Source organism: Pieris napi, chromosome 1 (genome assembly GCF_905475465.1).
Source record: "Pieris napi chromosome 1, ilPieNapi1.2, whole genome shotgun sequence".
Classification (NCBI taxonomy): domain Eukaryota; kingdom Metazoa; phylum Arthropoda; class Insecta; order Lepidoptera; family Pieridae; genus Pieris; species Pieris napi.
The window spans coordinates 13,218,661-13,233,264 of NC_062234.1; the positions used below are offsets into that span (position 1 = coordinate 13,218,661).

At 33.8% G+C, this 14,604-nt stretch overlaps 2 protein-coding genes across 2 annotated transcripts; both read left to right on the forward strand.

The window, feature by feature from the left end:
- Positions 1–288: 288 nt before the first annotated feature.
- LOC125063750 lies at positions 289–2,705 on the forward strand. The gene is made up of 4 exons (XM_047670355.1): positions 289–548; positions 661–828; positions 1,269–1,604; positions 2,491–2,705. Exons 1-4 carry the CDS (start codon positions 289–291, stop codon positions 2,663–2,665), a joined length of 939 nt encoding a protein of 312 aa, XP_047526311.1. The 3' UTR covers positions 2,666–2,705.
- A 2,852-nt stretch (positions 2,706–5,557) lies between these two features.
- Positions 5,558–12,518, forward strand: LOC125063743. Its single transcript, XM_047670343.1, has 7 exons — positions 5,558–5,626; positions 6,500–6,621; positions 6,943–7,057; positions 7,606–7,785; positions 10,260–10,509; positions 11,255–11,473; positions 12,201–12,518. The coding sequence occupies exons 2-7, from the start codon at positions 6,500–6,502 to the stop codon at positions 12,359–12,361; spliced, it is 1,047 nt and encodes a 348-aa protein (XP_047526299.1). The 5' UTR covers positions 5,558–5,626; the 3' UTR covers positions 12,362–12,518.
- Positions 12,519–14,604: the final 2,086 nt, after the last annotated feature.

Sequence of the window (14,604 nt, forward strand, 5' to 3'; positions counted from 1 at the left end):
TTTTTTTTGTTACAAGTTAACAACAAGAAATTCCTAACTGAAATATTATATATTTTTTTACATAATTCATTACTTGGCTTTTTTACCACTTCCACCATTTATAACCACAGTATATACAAAACATTATTAAATGCCCTAATCTTAAGCCTTTAATATTCTTGTTTACTTTATCTGCGTCGTGAAAAAAGAAAAATTATTGAAAGGGCGGCATATATTACCGCGAAATTAGAAAAAATACAGTTGAAAAATTATTTAAATTACGTTTCTCTCGTATATGTCAAAATTACTATGTATAGTTTAGTAAATTCAAACTATAACCGCACTTACAATCCAAACGGCAAGCAAAATGCTTTGTCTGACTTAAAAAGACTGCTCACATCAAGAGACATAAACGCTCAAAATAAAGCTTGTGGTTATTTGATAGAAGTTCTAAGCCGATATGACAAAAATTCCGAGGACAGACTTCATTTAGTGCAATATTTCCTCGATAATGATATAACAGTTTTCTTGTCTGAAGTAACTTGTAACTTGGATTTTAATTTATTAAGGTAGGTGAAAGTACATTAAAATAATATATTTTTTTATTTAATCACTAATAAAATAATAATATATGCAATATAATTAAACAAATTTAATATAGCTGTAAATGTTTCTACGTAGGTCTGTTTTGAAATGCCTACGACTCGTCTCGTCTATGCCAAGTTTCTTTAGCGAGGACCATGCACCTCACGCGATGTCTGCTGTCTTGCGTGCTATGAATCACTTTCTTGCAACCAACCTAAACGCAGTGGAATCTTGCTTACATTTCCTTTGTGATTTATTAAATGGGTAAATGTTTTCTTTAAAATTAATAATACTGATCACCTTATCTAAATATGTAACCCACTTCGAATATTTGTTAACTGAAAACGACCTCTTAACGATATAATTATTTCCCTTGGAATAGTTAATGTGCGAGTCCCCAAAACTATTGATCCCATTATTATAAAACTTGTAATGTTCCAAAGTTTAAATATATCTTTATATTTAATTTACCATTTACATTATATCGATACAACATAGTTTGAGAGCATTTTGTGAACTAAGTACGAAATATAGCAATTCCTCTTTGCCTATATGAGTAATAATATCACACATAGAGTTCAAACTAATATCCTTATATTTTTTAAGACGTCTCAAAATATATGCACATTTACATCAATTATTTACAATAATTTCTTATAAACAATTTGACTTAATGATTATAACATCAAAACCTTTCCGTTTAGGATTAGAGCAAACAAAACACCATCACCCCTTGCCCACCAAAGCGCTTACAGCACTGATCAATTACTCGCTTCATTCAGCACTTTAGCTACACGTATTAACGTTATAGCTGATACCAAAAGTATTTTATCGTGCGCTTTAGTGCTTCAAGAGCTGATTTCCTATCAGCCTGACGATCTTACTATACCGAGTAGTATAGCCAAGTATTTAGTAGATGTGGTAAAGAAGTGGTTGGAGTTATTATTGGCTGGGTTAAATCATATTGCGTTAGCTGGTAAAGCGGACGAACTTGGAATGCTCTTCGTCGTTACATGCCAAATAGGGATGGATTGTTTAGGGTAAGTAAAATGTATAGAAATATCTAAATTAATTTTCAAAAGTGAACTATCGTAATAACAATTCATAAAATATACTAGATGTGATTTTTAATTCGAAGTTTACAAAACGCGTATTTTGTGAAACTCACATTAAGGTTTAGATTTTAACCGCCTTTAATAAATCAAGAGCAATGTTCTCTAAACCGAATGATCTATCATCTTTATTGTTTACGCAAACTATTAATAAGTATACCAGAGACACCTTAACCTTCCTAACGTTTCTCTTCAATGTTTGTCCTAAAAAAATTGCATTCAATCTAGGATTTGATAAAATTGACTGAAGAAGCGTAATTTTTCACGCATGAAAAATTCATGGAGATCGTTTAGATGATGACAATACATATTACTACCATCTTCGTTGTCAGTCTCGGCTGAGAGACGGCGTACTAGATATACCCCTTCCTTGGGTAGAATGCCTAGCGAACCCCGAGGGCCCATATTAAGGGCATGTGAAGGGCTGAGGTGTTTTTAGTGGGTGGGGTCTCGCTACCCCTCTGAATAGCAGAGGGTTTGGAGTGTAGACCCAGCCCTACAGTCCCCGCGTCAAGATCGACATCCTTGATGCGGGCCTGCGTAAGCGCATTTTCATCTCGTATAAAAAAAAAATAAAAAAAATATATATATACCCCTTGGTACTTAGTTTCGAGTACAGAAGGTTTATTTTTGTCAAAAAGGAGGAAACCTCAAATACGATTTCTTCATATCAACGTAACGTTAAAAGTTCCACGACGGAATTCTTGGATGCGAAAATATTTCAAGAATTCTTGAATAACTGTTTGGAAATAGGTATTAAGAAAGAGAAATCACTATTCACTATTATTATTAGTTTATAATATATTACTTTTAGACTTGCAAAGATTTTTGACCAAGCGAAACCTCCAACGGCATTCGTTACCAAAGTCCTTGCGGATAATCAAGAGATCGATAATTTGAAGGATTGCTCAAAATTTATGAAACTCCACATACATCGAACGCTTAATGACATGGTGATATTTGTTAAGGTAAGATTTAAGATTAAATAAATTTAGATTAAGTTAACTCCGGCATATTTATTGTACGAGCCAAGGCTGTCCATTTGGTCACTCAGGCTTTCTTAGTTTTAAGGCCGATTTACATTATCTTAGTGTTTAGCAGAGTGCTTTAGGATAGTACTTTAGTTGAAACATGTAAAGCTACTTGCTTTAGTACGGTTCTACTTGAATTTCAAGTTGAATCAAAATAGAATCGCTTTTTATTTTTGTTTCAAGTGATACCCCTCCCGCGCCCACGTAACCCCGAGATCTTCCCTCGTTGTGTGTAAACACGTAATTTAGTACAATCTTTAGGAGAGTGCACAAGTGCCGTGAAACGCGTGCGTGTTTTTTTATTTTTAAAGATGGCTAAATGGTCGGAAGATACAACTATCAAATTTGTGTCTGAATATGTTGTTCACGAATGTTTGTGGAACGTTAAAAACAATTTATACAAAAACAAACAGGCTAGGCATTCGGCATACACTGCCTTAAAAGAAGCTATTTTATTTATTATTCATATTTAGTTTATTTATTTCGAATAAAATCTCGTCTTCTATTTGTTCCATAACTACAGTTAGTATTTTGCGTAGAATAGAGCGTATTTGCCGACGTCGTTGCGCGTTCATTGTGGCGCTGTAATGATACTCTACTGGAAGAAATGTAAACGTTTACTTGCAACGCACTAAAGCACTAAAGAACTTGCCTTTCAACTTGTACTAAAATACTCTCCTAAACACTAAGATAATGTAAATCGGCCCTTATAAGCGTGGCAATTTCCTATATCGTCGGAGTTACGCCCCGAGTGTATAGCCAGACGTAGGCGAGTGCCTACTCTCTTCAACTGTTACATTGCATTCATTCGTTACACAGCAATTAAAATTTCATTATTTCGCTTGTATATTATTGTTGTACGCGAGTGGTTAATAAAGAGTAAAAATAAATCCTCTATTATTTAAAGCGCCCCGATGACCCAGGAACCGGACATAAATAATCTGTTTTTAATACAATATATTTTTTTAAATATTATTAACGTAACTAACTACTTAAAACAATTGAATTCATAACTATGAGAAATTTCACTGTAGGCATAGTTGTATTTGTCCTATCCTCATGGAAAGATTACTATAGAATATGTAATATTAAAACACCGTCTTAAATACACACAATTAAAACATTAGATTAAGGGTCTGTTTCACAATGTATGGATAAAGTACCAAATAGCTATGCAACACATAAATTATTTGGAAGATAAATTGGGCTATTTGACACTTCATCGGACTCATAACTTATGATGGACTTTATGTGACGAATAGCGCTATCTAACAGTCGTGAAACGCAACAATAAGGGTCTGTTTCACAATGTATGGATAAAGTACCAAATAGCTATGCAACACATAAATTATTCGGAAGATAAATTGTGCTATTTGACATTCATTGGACTCATTACTTATGATGGACTTTATGTGACGAATAGCGCTATCTGACAGTCGTGAAACGCAACAATAGTGTTTATCCTACCAATAAGTAATAAATAGCTAATTTGGAACTTATGTAGAACTTATCCGTACATTGTGAAACAGACCCTTAATTAAATAAATTTATCCTACCAATAAGTAATAAATAGCTAATTCGGAACTTATCCATAAATTGTGAAACAGACCCTTACTAAACGAAATAATTTACAATTACATAGATGATCCTACGAATTATTTGTCCACATCCGTGGATCAATTTGTCTACTCTCAATTTCAGTATTTGAATGCTTGGCACAAATAAGTCCAAATTTGGAAAGCGGACACCAGTATGTATATCAGTGTATATCAATTACAGTTTATTCAATGATACTTTTAGGATAACATACAAGATATAGCAACTGAGGTATACAGTACCTTCATTAAATTGGTTTTAAAATTTTACCACCAAGTAGACTCCGAAACGTTGTTCGATTTTAGTGAACTTTTGTTATCCAAGGGTTATTTGGCCATTCTACCTCAAGTACAAATTGTAAGGTAATTCTGAATATTTGTTAATTCATATATGTAAGGTAAACATACGCAAAACAACAATATGTGCATGTAGATTTGATCAGTTTTTTATAGAACAGGAGGCAAACGGGCAGGAGTTTCACATAATGTTAAGTGACACCGCCGCCCATGGACACTCTCAATGCCAGAAGGCTCGCAAGTGCGTTGCCGGCCCTTTAAGTAATTTTACGAAATTAATATTTCGTAGGAATTCTTATCTTTTTGATTAATTATGATACGCTGTAATTTTTTAATTTATTCTAATTATGGAGTGATGGAAAAAATCATTTCTCTGTCCATCAGCACGTTGAATAAGTTTACAATAATTGGTTAAAGGTTTCAAAAAAGAACGTACATATCTTTAAAATAAAGTTCCAATCTTCCGACTGAATGTAATTTCAGTCTAAATTCCTAACGGCATTGTCATTAAGTCGGGTCATAAGCTGCAATCCATAGAAACCTAATACGGTGTATCACCTCAGTACATATATCTGTTTATTCACAACAAGCAAGTTTTATTAAAAACTTGCATTCCAGCCTTGCGATTCTGTAACTCACTTTTCGAACTCTCATAGCGGTTTTCGCATCGGCGGTCACTCTCAAATCAGTCGTGAAGCAGTCATTTTATAATTTGGCATTCTGATAAACAATAAACTACAAGCTCCCACCTTATCACAGAACAGAGTTACAGAATCGCAAGGCAGGCTCTTTATGTAGTTAGAGAACTGTATATCATTAACTGTATTTAAAAATTCTTCAATTGCTAATGCTGGGAAGTCCCAGCTCCTAATATTACGATGGCTTACAAACTCCATTTCTCAGAAACGATATAACAGTGCGAAAAGTAAGTACATTGGTACTTGGTGAATTACTTAAAGTCCTCGCTGAGAAATATTTATACGTTCAAGAAACAAGCTGTAAGGAAATATGTTCTAAGGAAATTCATGTAAGTGAATATTTTATATTTAAACAGTTAAATGACGGAATGATGACTTTGATGTTGTTCTATAATGAAAATGACAGCTGACAGTAACGGGATTGCACCGACATATATAATGACGTACTTCAATCATAGATAATAAAAAAATAAACGTCAACTTTGTACCAAAGGGTTTTAACTAGGAAGAGCTCAATATGTGGTAAATGGTATATGTAATCTAAATAGATTAAATTACTCAACTATGAGCACGTTACGTTACGTTACGTTACGTTTACGTTTTACTCACGAAATATGAAATTTTTCGTAAGATAATATTGAACAGAGGACTTGTACGAATATTATAAGGCATTTGAATTACCAACATACCTTTTAAAATTATTTTAGGCGATTGGCGAATAGTAACATTGTATGTCTCATTTGATTGCTTTTTGCATATAGTATACGTTTAATGTGTTTATAATTGGAAAGTACTTCGATATAGAAAGTGAATAAAGTAACAAGAGGAAGCGCAGTATTTAATTTGGGAGAGGAAGCCAATTTATATAAAACTTTATGACGTATCTGGGTCACATTGATCTTAACCGTGTGAATATCCGTTAATCACAAACTTACCACAATATTCATTGTTAGAAATTAATAATAATCTAGTGGCATTACTACCTAAAATGGGTTCTTGGTCCTAGATTGCATGTTTCTTTGACCATTTTCCTATAATGGTCCTATAATATATATCACATATCGATTTTGGATTTAATGAATGACGGTTCTCTTACGATGTTATATATATATATATATATGTGTGTATATATATATATATATACATATGTATACATTATAGTGCAGATCTGTTGACTGACATACATATAACTTTAATTTTAGATGGGTCTGATTGAACTTCAAAATGGATTAGAGAAACCGCAAAATATCGGACTACAGTTGCAAAAGAATCACCCATATACATTATTGATTTATATTTACTTTTACTGCCAGTCCACGGAGAAGTAATATTTTATAACAATATTAATACTATTTTTAAAATAAAATCACATTAAGGCTTCAACTTGTGACCTTTTTAACATACCTTATATTACCTTAGATTTTTTAATGAACTTTATTTTTTATTTAATAAAATCAGAATGTCACTTTTTTTTTCATTTGGCCCAGGCCAAAAGACGAAGCCTTAGCCGTCTAATTGGTCTTTAGACCAATCACATTCAAGCGGAATTATAAGCTTTTGTTTTTAATCGTATATTTATAAAACCCGGAGATAAATCACCAAATCCTTGATTAGAAATAATTCATAGGAATTAATTATGTTCCAGCCCTGAATCAGCTACCGCTTCTTTACTTCCGGATCTAGTGCAATATATTTTACGTTTACCGAAAACGTTCAAGCCTCCATTGTACATAATAAAGGCTCTATGGCTAGTTTTTGCTGTATGTAATGTAATTTGTTTCTTTACATCCATTTTATTTTATGGATTATAATGATAAATTGGCCCTTTTATCGTAAGAGAAAATATATTCACTTAAACCAACACAAACACAACATATCGCAGCAGCATCGTATATAGGATAGAAATTTAAAATATAACAAACAATTGTGTGTGTTTGTAAACACCTCCTAAATGGCTGGGCCGAGTTTGATGATTTCGACGTGGGTACAGGACAACATCTGACGGCCCCTAGTATTTTATAATACAAGAAACTACAAATAAGACACACACCAATACATACTTTTTATTACGTAAGAAAAATTCATTTCAATTCACACACAACAGTATTAATAATATTTTTGTTCCATTGCAACAGCGCTATATTGAGATAACTATATCAAAATTGCATACATACTTGCTTTAGTATCATAGCTATTCTAATATCCTTAACAACACATATATTATATTTGTATTAAGCATATGCATGAAGACATATAAATAATAATACCATACATACATGCGCTTTTGCTAAAATAAAATCATTAACAGATGTCGACTATATCAAACGGTTCATTAGAGTCGTTAGACCAAAGAGTCTACTTGGAGAAGGCATCAGATCGTCTAGTGTCCATGTTACAGCCAGATCCAGCTGCGTTTTATACCCATAACCCAGCTATTTTGTTCTGGGCTTTCGCATCGTTAAGGAGTCAAAATATTAGATTTGTTGTGGTACGTATAATATTTATGGTTTTGGAATACATTACATTTCAAATTTTGGCAATTGGTAATTCTTCTATGGCCATTTAGAAATAATGTTTCGTCAGGAATCGAACATATTAACTAACTTATATCAAAGTGCGTTTGTTATAAATAATGATGAGAATCTATGGGTCACTTTGAATAAAGTGGTAACGCCGGGGGCTAGCGGGTCGGTTGCCGATCTTTCAGGGAATGGTACGCTCTTTTCTTGATGGGTCCTAAGTCGTATCAGTTTGGAAATACCTCTACTGGAGTTAGTTCCACAAACAGGTGGAAAAATTGCCTTATAAAGCGCTGTGTTGTGGAATGCCAGGCATCGAGATGGAATTTTGCATTCTGCATCGACTTCCAATGATGAAATGGAATTTTTATTTTTTAAATGTGTATTTGTTTTTTATTGAAAGGAGCTCTCGACTACTTCATACTTCAGTTCTTCTATTTCAAATATTTCCAAAATTTAACACACAAATCTAGTGAAAATAATACAGAGTACTTAACATTATGAAGATGAACGTAACACAGTTCTAAGAATATTAAAAATTCCTAAATTAAAAAGTAGACAAAACATTTTTTCAAATTACAAAAATGTTCCACTTACAGTTTAACCACGCCTTAAGGCCGATTTACATTATCTTAGTGTTTAGGAGAGTGCTTTAGGATAGTACTTTAGTTGAAACATGTAAACGCTACTTGCTTTAGTAAACGCTACGCTAAAGAACTTGCCTTTCAAGTTGTACTAAAGCACTCTCCTAAACACTAAGATAATGTAAATCGGCCTTTAGGGTCGATTCGACCAAACAAGAGTAAATCTTAATCTTAGAATAAATCGTCTGTTAATCGAGAGTAAATCATTTTTACGTTTTACCAACTACATATTCTAAGAATAGTGGGCTTATTCGGGAATAGCTACTAAACCGCCGTTTCGCACGGAATAACAGCTATTCCTAGAATAATTTAATGGCGTCAGTCAGTCCAATCAGCTGATTTCTGTCATTTCACAAATATGTATTCTGTGTTTTAATTTCAAGTCAACGCAACGCACTAAATTAATAGTCTGGCATTGTATATTGAAACGTTTAAAGAATTTATTATTTATTTATAGATTTTTTATTTTCTATAATATTAGAATGAAATTCAACTAGGCTCAACAGAAGTTCCTTTTTAGACGAAAGCCTCAAACAAACAAGAAATAAAAACTTTTTGTTGTCGTTTGACACCTGTTAAAAGCTACTTTTTTACACTATAATACGGCAAAATCGAGTTGACATGATGTATGCTCTTACACTGTCCCGTTGTAGAACAACATTTATTTGCCGAGTTTTATTTTCGTTCACCATTCTCTTGCTATTCGCGTATTGTTATTCCTAGCGCAATTATACTATCGATTACGTGGACAAACGACTATGGATTTACTCGAGATTAAAATCATGGAATAGATTATTCTTGGTATAGTTACTCGTGTATAAATTGAAGCTTGGTCGAATCGACCCTTAATAAAACACATGGCCCATAACTAACGTCTCAATGACACGAAAATATATCTATCTGCCCCTTTGGAGAGCGGGATTTTAAATATTGGAGTACAAATTGAAATCCTTACGAGCGCAAATAATAACTTAGAATCTCTAAACTGGTTTTGCTTAACACTAGAAAGTAAAACAATTACCGCGGTTATTAACTTGAACATAGGTAATTATTACATAAATGTAATGTAATATTCAAATTGATCGATGGATTTTCAAACCGAATGGACTTCAAGAATAAAAGCCGACAACGGACTTGTTAACTTCTGCGGCAGTTAAATGGGGCTGTGGCCTGCAAATCTAACCATTTATTGGTCTTAGTCTAGTCTAATTCACTTTTTGTCAAATTGTGTTTACGCTGTGATAAGAAGAGAAAGAGGAGTATTATAGTTAACACGATGAGATTAGTCTGATTTTGTCATAATTAATCCAAAATTATTATTAATATTTTGAGAAACTAATATTATTAGTTTCTCAAAATATTAATAATAATAATCCAGTACACCCCTAAACCCTTTACCCTTAGATTACATGCAGTTATATTTATTTCAATAATTACCAATTACCAAGACGCAAATCGAGGCAGAATACGAAATTTCACCCGTATCACCTCGATTTCCGTCGTTCCACCACTGACCGTTTTTTAAGGCAGATTCGACTTAGGGCCTTTCAAGAAAATAGCGTACCAGTGCCCGTTTGCCTTCTATTACATAAAAAAAATCAATTCTCAAAAGGCTGGCAACGCACTCGCGAGCGCTCTGGATTTGAGAGTGTCCATGGGCAAACGAAAAAAAAGGCTGCTCTAAATCTATTAAACGCTATCTTAGTTTTGTGTTCGATTTAAGTTTAATCTCTCGAATGCCTATATGAGCAAAAAATATATATTTCTTAACCAGCGACTTCTCTTAAATAATATTTTAGTTTTGCCAATGGCTTAAAATTGAAACAACATTGCCTGAAGAGATAGCAAAGGAACCGTTAGTATGGGAATTACTCTTAGATGTAATTTTACAATCGAAGGATGTCACTATTGTAGCGAATTGTATGAAAGCCCTCTCCAATTGTATGGAGGAAGGTGATAGTGAGTTAAAAGAGCAATTTGGTGGAATAATATGGGCTATGTTACCGAAAGTATTGTCTAAAACTTTAATTGACTGTGAAAATGAAATTGGTAAGTATTTGTAGCTAAGTCAACAACCTTCTAAATATCTTTATCTTTATATATATAATTCTTCTGTGAGTGTGTATGTCACTGAACTTCTCTCAAACGACTGGACCGATTTTGATGAAATTTTTTGTGTGTGTTCAAGGGGATCTGGGAATGGTTTAGATTGACAAATCAGCCCGCCAGATGGCGCTGCAGCCGGTACTTTCATACTTTGCTTTACTAATCGCTTGAAATATCATGCAGGATAACGTCTGTCGGGTCCACTAGTATAATATATAATTCTACTGTACGTGTAAATGTCACTGAACCCGTCTTAAACGCCTGGACCGATTTGAATGATTTTTTTTGTATGCGTTTGGGTAGCGCCCTGGATGGTTTAGATTCATAAATTAGCCCGGCAGATTTTCATCATCGGACGTCGAGGCAGAAAAAGAAATTCCACCCGTATCACCTTGACGTCCGGCGTTCCACAACTGAGCGTTTTATAAGGCACTTTTTGCCGCGCACCAACACTATGTGGTAAAAGACCGCAATTTTTAAAAGGCCGGCAACGCACTTGCAAGCCTTCTGGCAATGTGAGTGTCCATGGGCGGTGGTATAACTTTACATCAGGCCATCCCGATTGCGTTCTGTTACATTAAACACAAAATATTACTTTGAAGCGAGGTCTTGGTAACAGTTTTAATATGTTGCCTATTAAATATTGTACTGTGTACAGAAAGTCTGTAACATAATAGGCATATTTCAGACACAAACATATGTCACATACTGGACGTCGCAATAAGTCTACCTCCAGCCGAGTTAGACCAAAGTATATGTTACAAAACAGCTGTACTAATCACATCGTTATATTCTAAAACAATAACTGAAAATATTGAATATGAAACCAAATGTCAATACAACTATGTTTGCTTGAACTTAAGCCTGCTGCTTTTGAAGTTTTCCTGTGACAAGAGTGAATCAAAAGGTTTGTATATCGCCTTTTGGTGTAGTTTTATCAAATTTTTATCATTACTAGCTTCACGCAGTTTCCTCCACATTAATTACGCATTGCATGTCGTCGATATATTTCAAAAAATAAACCTGTTCCATACATACAAACCCTTATTTTATAATCTAAAAAATAATGCAGTATAGTGTTTTTCATTTACGGTATTGTATGTCTCTAGACAAGAGACGCATATTCCTTCTTTCTATTAATTGTTAATAGCACGACTCTACAAAAAAAAGTTCTTTGTCCTAAAGTTTATTTTATGATTTTTCGTTATTATTATTAAGCCTTTATTGGTGACACCCAGCATAATATATATAACCTAACTTGATCTAATACATCAGATGTGCCGGTTTTGGTGATCAGCGTGTCCTATGAAACCTAGGCCTCTTCCAGCTGCTTCCATTCTTTTCTAATGTTAGCTCTTCTTGTCCAACTTGGGTTGGGGATTTCGGTTAATTATGCACAAATATGCAGACAATATCTTTTTTATATGAAGTTGGCTTTTGTGATTGTTACAATACTAATTTTGAAACCTTTAACTTTGAAAATATATCGCGCAATCAGAGCGACCAGATTACAAAAGCAAACTCTTTCAAATCATATTTTTTCGTCTAATTATGACCTAAAATGCTAAGTCAAAGACAAATTTTGTGTTGACCCGTGTAATCAGGCAATCAGTGTCCCTGCAATACATTTACAGTGATCCTCACATTCACAAATAAGCCAGTGTTTTTGGCAAATGTAATAGCGTCAACTAGTAGTGCGGACGAAGAAGTCGCTTGCGCAGCTTTACGACTACTTTCATACTTGGTCCATTACTACCACAAGAATAACTATCAAGTGAGTTTTAGAGTAAAATAAGCGCTGAGTTGTTCAATATATTTTCTAGATCATTCCTTTTTCTAGGCGATCAGGTGTCACATGCCGTCTCTTTTTTTCAGTGGACGTGCCAATTTATTAATAGCACACAGAGACTGAAACATATTTAAGGGTTCAAACGCGCGACTTCATGGTTTTAATGAGTTTTCTAACACTTTTCACCGTTGTGTTAAAATAACATCATTTTATTTAAAAACGATATTTATTAATAATTGGACTAAATAAAAATGTTTGTAATAGCACACTGCATTCAAAAAATTTCGAAAAAATCTAAAATTATTTTAAATTGAACAAGGAAGATTAAATTTCTTGGACATTTTTCTAAATATCACCAATAGATTCGTATAAGATAAACGAATTAGTTGGCTAATGTAAAAATATTACTAATTAAAAAATTTTCAGCCAAAATCCTATCTTCAAATAAAAACAGATTTTATAGTAAGATCCCTCCGTTTGGATAATTCTAACGAGCATACAGTTACCCTGCACCAATTTATACATACAGTACTGGCTTCCGGTTTTAACACCCCTATTATGCTTACTAACACTGCTGCACAGGACCAACAATACGATGCGTTTAGGGCATTGATGTTTAGAATTCAGATTACTTTATGTAATACGGTAAGTAATATATCGTTACTGGCATATTTTACTCCTAGGAACTAGCGACTTGTCGCCAACTGTAGAAATGTACATTTCTATTAAATTATTTTTCGAAACCTCAGCGGCGGCAGATTTTTGGGGCGGCACATTTGGGAAGCTAATTTTTTTTGTTACCTCCTAAAAATCAAAAAGATTTCCCCATGACGGTTTTCTGAAGTATTACAACAAATTTTGCCGATAACTTTCCCCTCTCACTTGTAAATTTGGTGCAGGAAACTTCCATATTCTAGAGTAAAACAGCTAGTTCGTGCCCACCAACCAGTAATAGACTTTTGCACCCTCAGCTCACAATATGAGTGAAAAGAGCGAAATTGCAGAAAATGTATTTCCCTCTTCTCCATGTCAGTCGTAGTACTGCCCTGCGATTCTGTAACTCGCTTTTCGAATTCACACAGCGGTTTTTGCATCGGCGGTCGCTCTGAAATCAGTCGTGAAGCAGTCATTTTATGATTTGCCATTCTGAAAAGGTGGGAGCTTGTAGTTTATTGTTTATCAGTTTTGTCAGTGTTTATCAGTTTCGAAAAGTGAGTTACAGAATCGCAGGGCAGGTTGGAGGCTGCGCACTGGATGGTTTGTGTGTATAATCAAAAATCAAACCCATTATCATTGTTTAACGTGCAATTTCAACGAAATTATCGGATAAATAATCTTGGACATGACAATTGTAAAGGGGAAAGGGCGCCAAAAACTTCACAGCGTATACCATGAATATTTGCATTTCTAACTCCGATATATACTTTAGGACTCCAAGAATCGAACATCAACTGGTTGGACAACACTTAGCACTATATTCCGTCACGCTATAGTTTACAAAAATGACCCCGACTTAGTTGCAATACTAACTTCCCAACCATGGATATTTACGCTTATAAGATTTCAAGTTGCGCAAGAAATTACAGTAGAGTTTATTAATTTTATCAAAAACTGGTTGAACCTATTTAAAATTGTAATTAAGAAGGGTAAAGAAGAAAGAAAGTATCGTATATCGAATTATGGTCTAGTTCCTCGTACTATGGCGTTGTTGAAAAAGTCGTTAGGCGAAGATTACTCCGAAACATCGAAGATAGTTGACGATATTTTGGAAGAATGTTTTAATAGAAAGCAATTGTTTTGATTTTTATTAAATGGATAAATTAACTCATCTTTTAAATAAACCGCGTGGGTTTGTATTTCCTTTTTATGTCTGCTTCTATTTAAATGTAATTTCATTTAATTTTATGTTAATTATATAAGAATTTTATTAATAAATTGTTTCCGTACTGTTTTATTATTTAAAATAGTATCTAGGATGGATCTCCTATTTATTATAAATCTATATATTGTGTGGGGTTTGATTCAGGATATCGGAAGGGTAATTATAAAAAAGTTAGGGAGTCAAACTATCTATGGCGGAAGAAGGTATCAAATAGCCGCTTCTTCCATATGTCTTTATCCTTCTGTGTAACATTATTGTTTAGCTAATAAGCTCACCCAAAACACAAAGGCCGCTTAGAATTAAAAAAACTATCTGTGGCGTCTGCAAATATGTATGACACAAGGTGTAAGTCTAGGCAAAGGCTAAA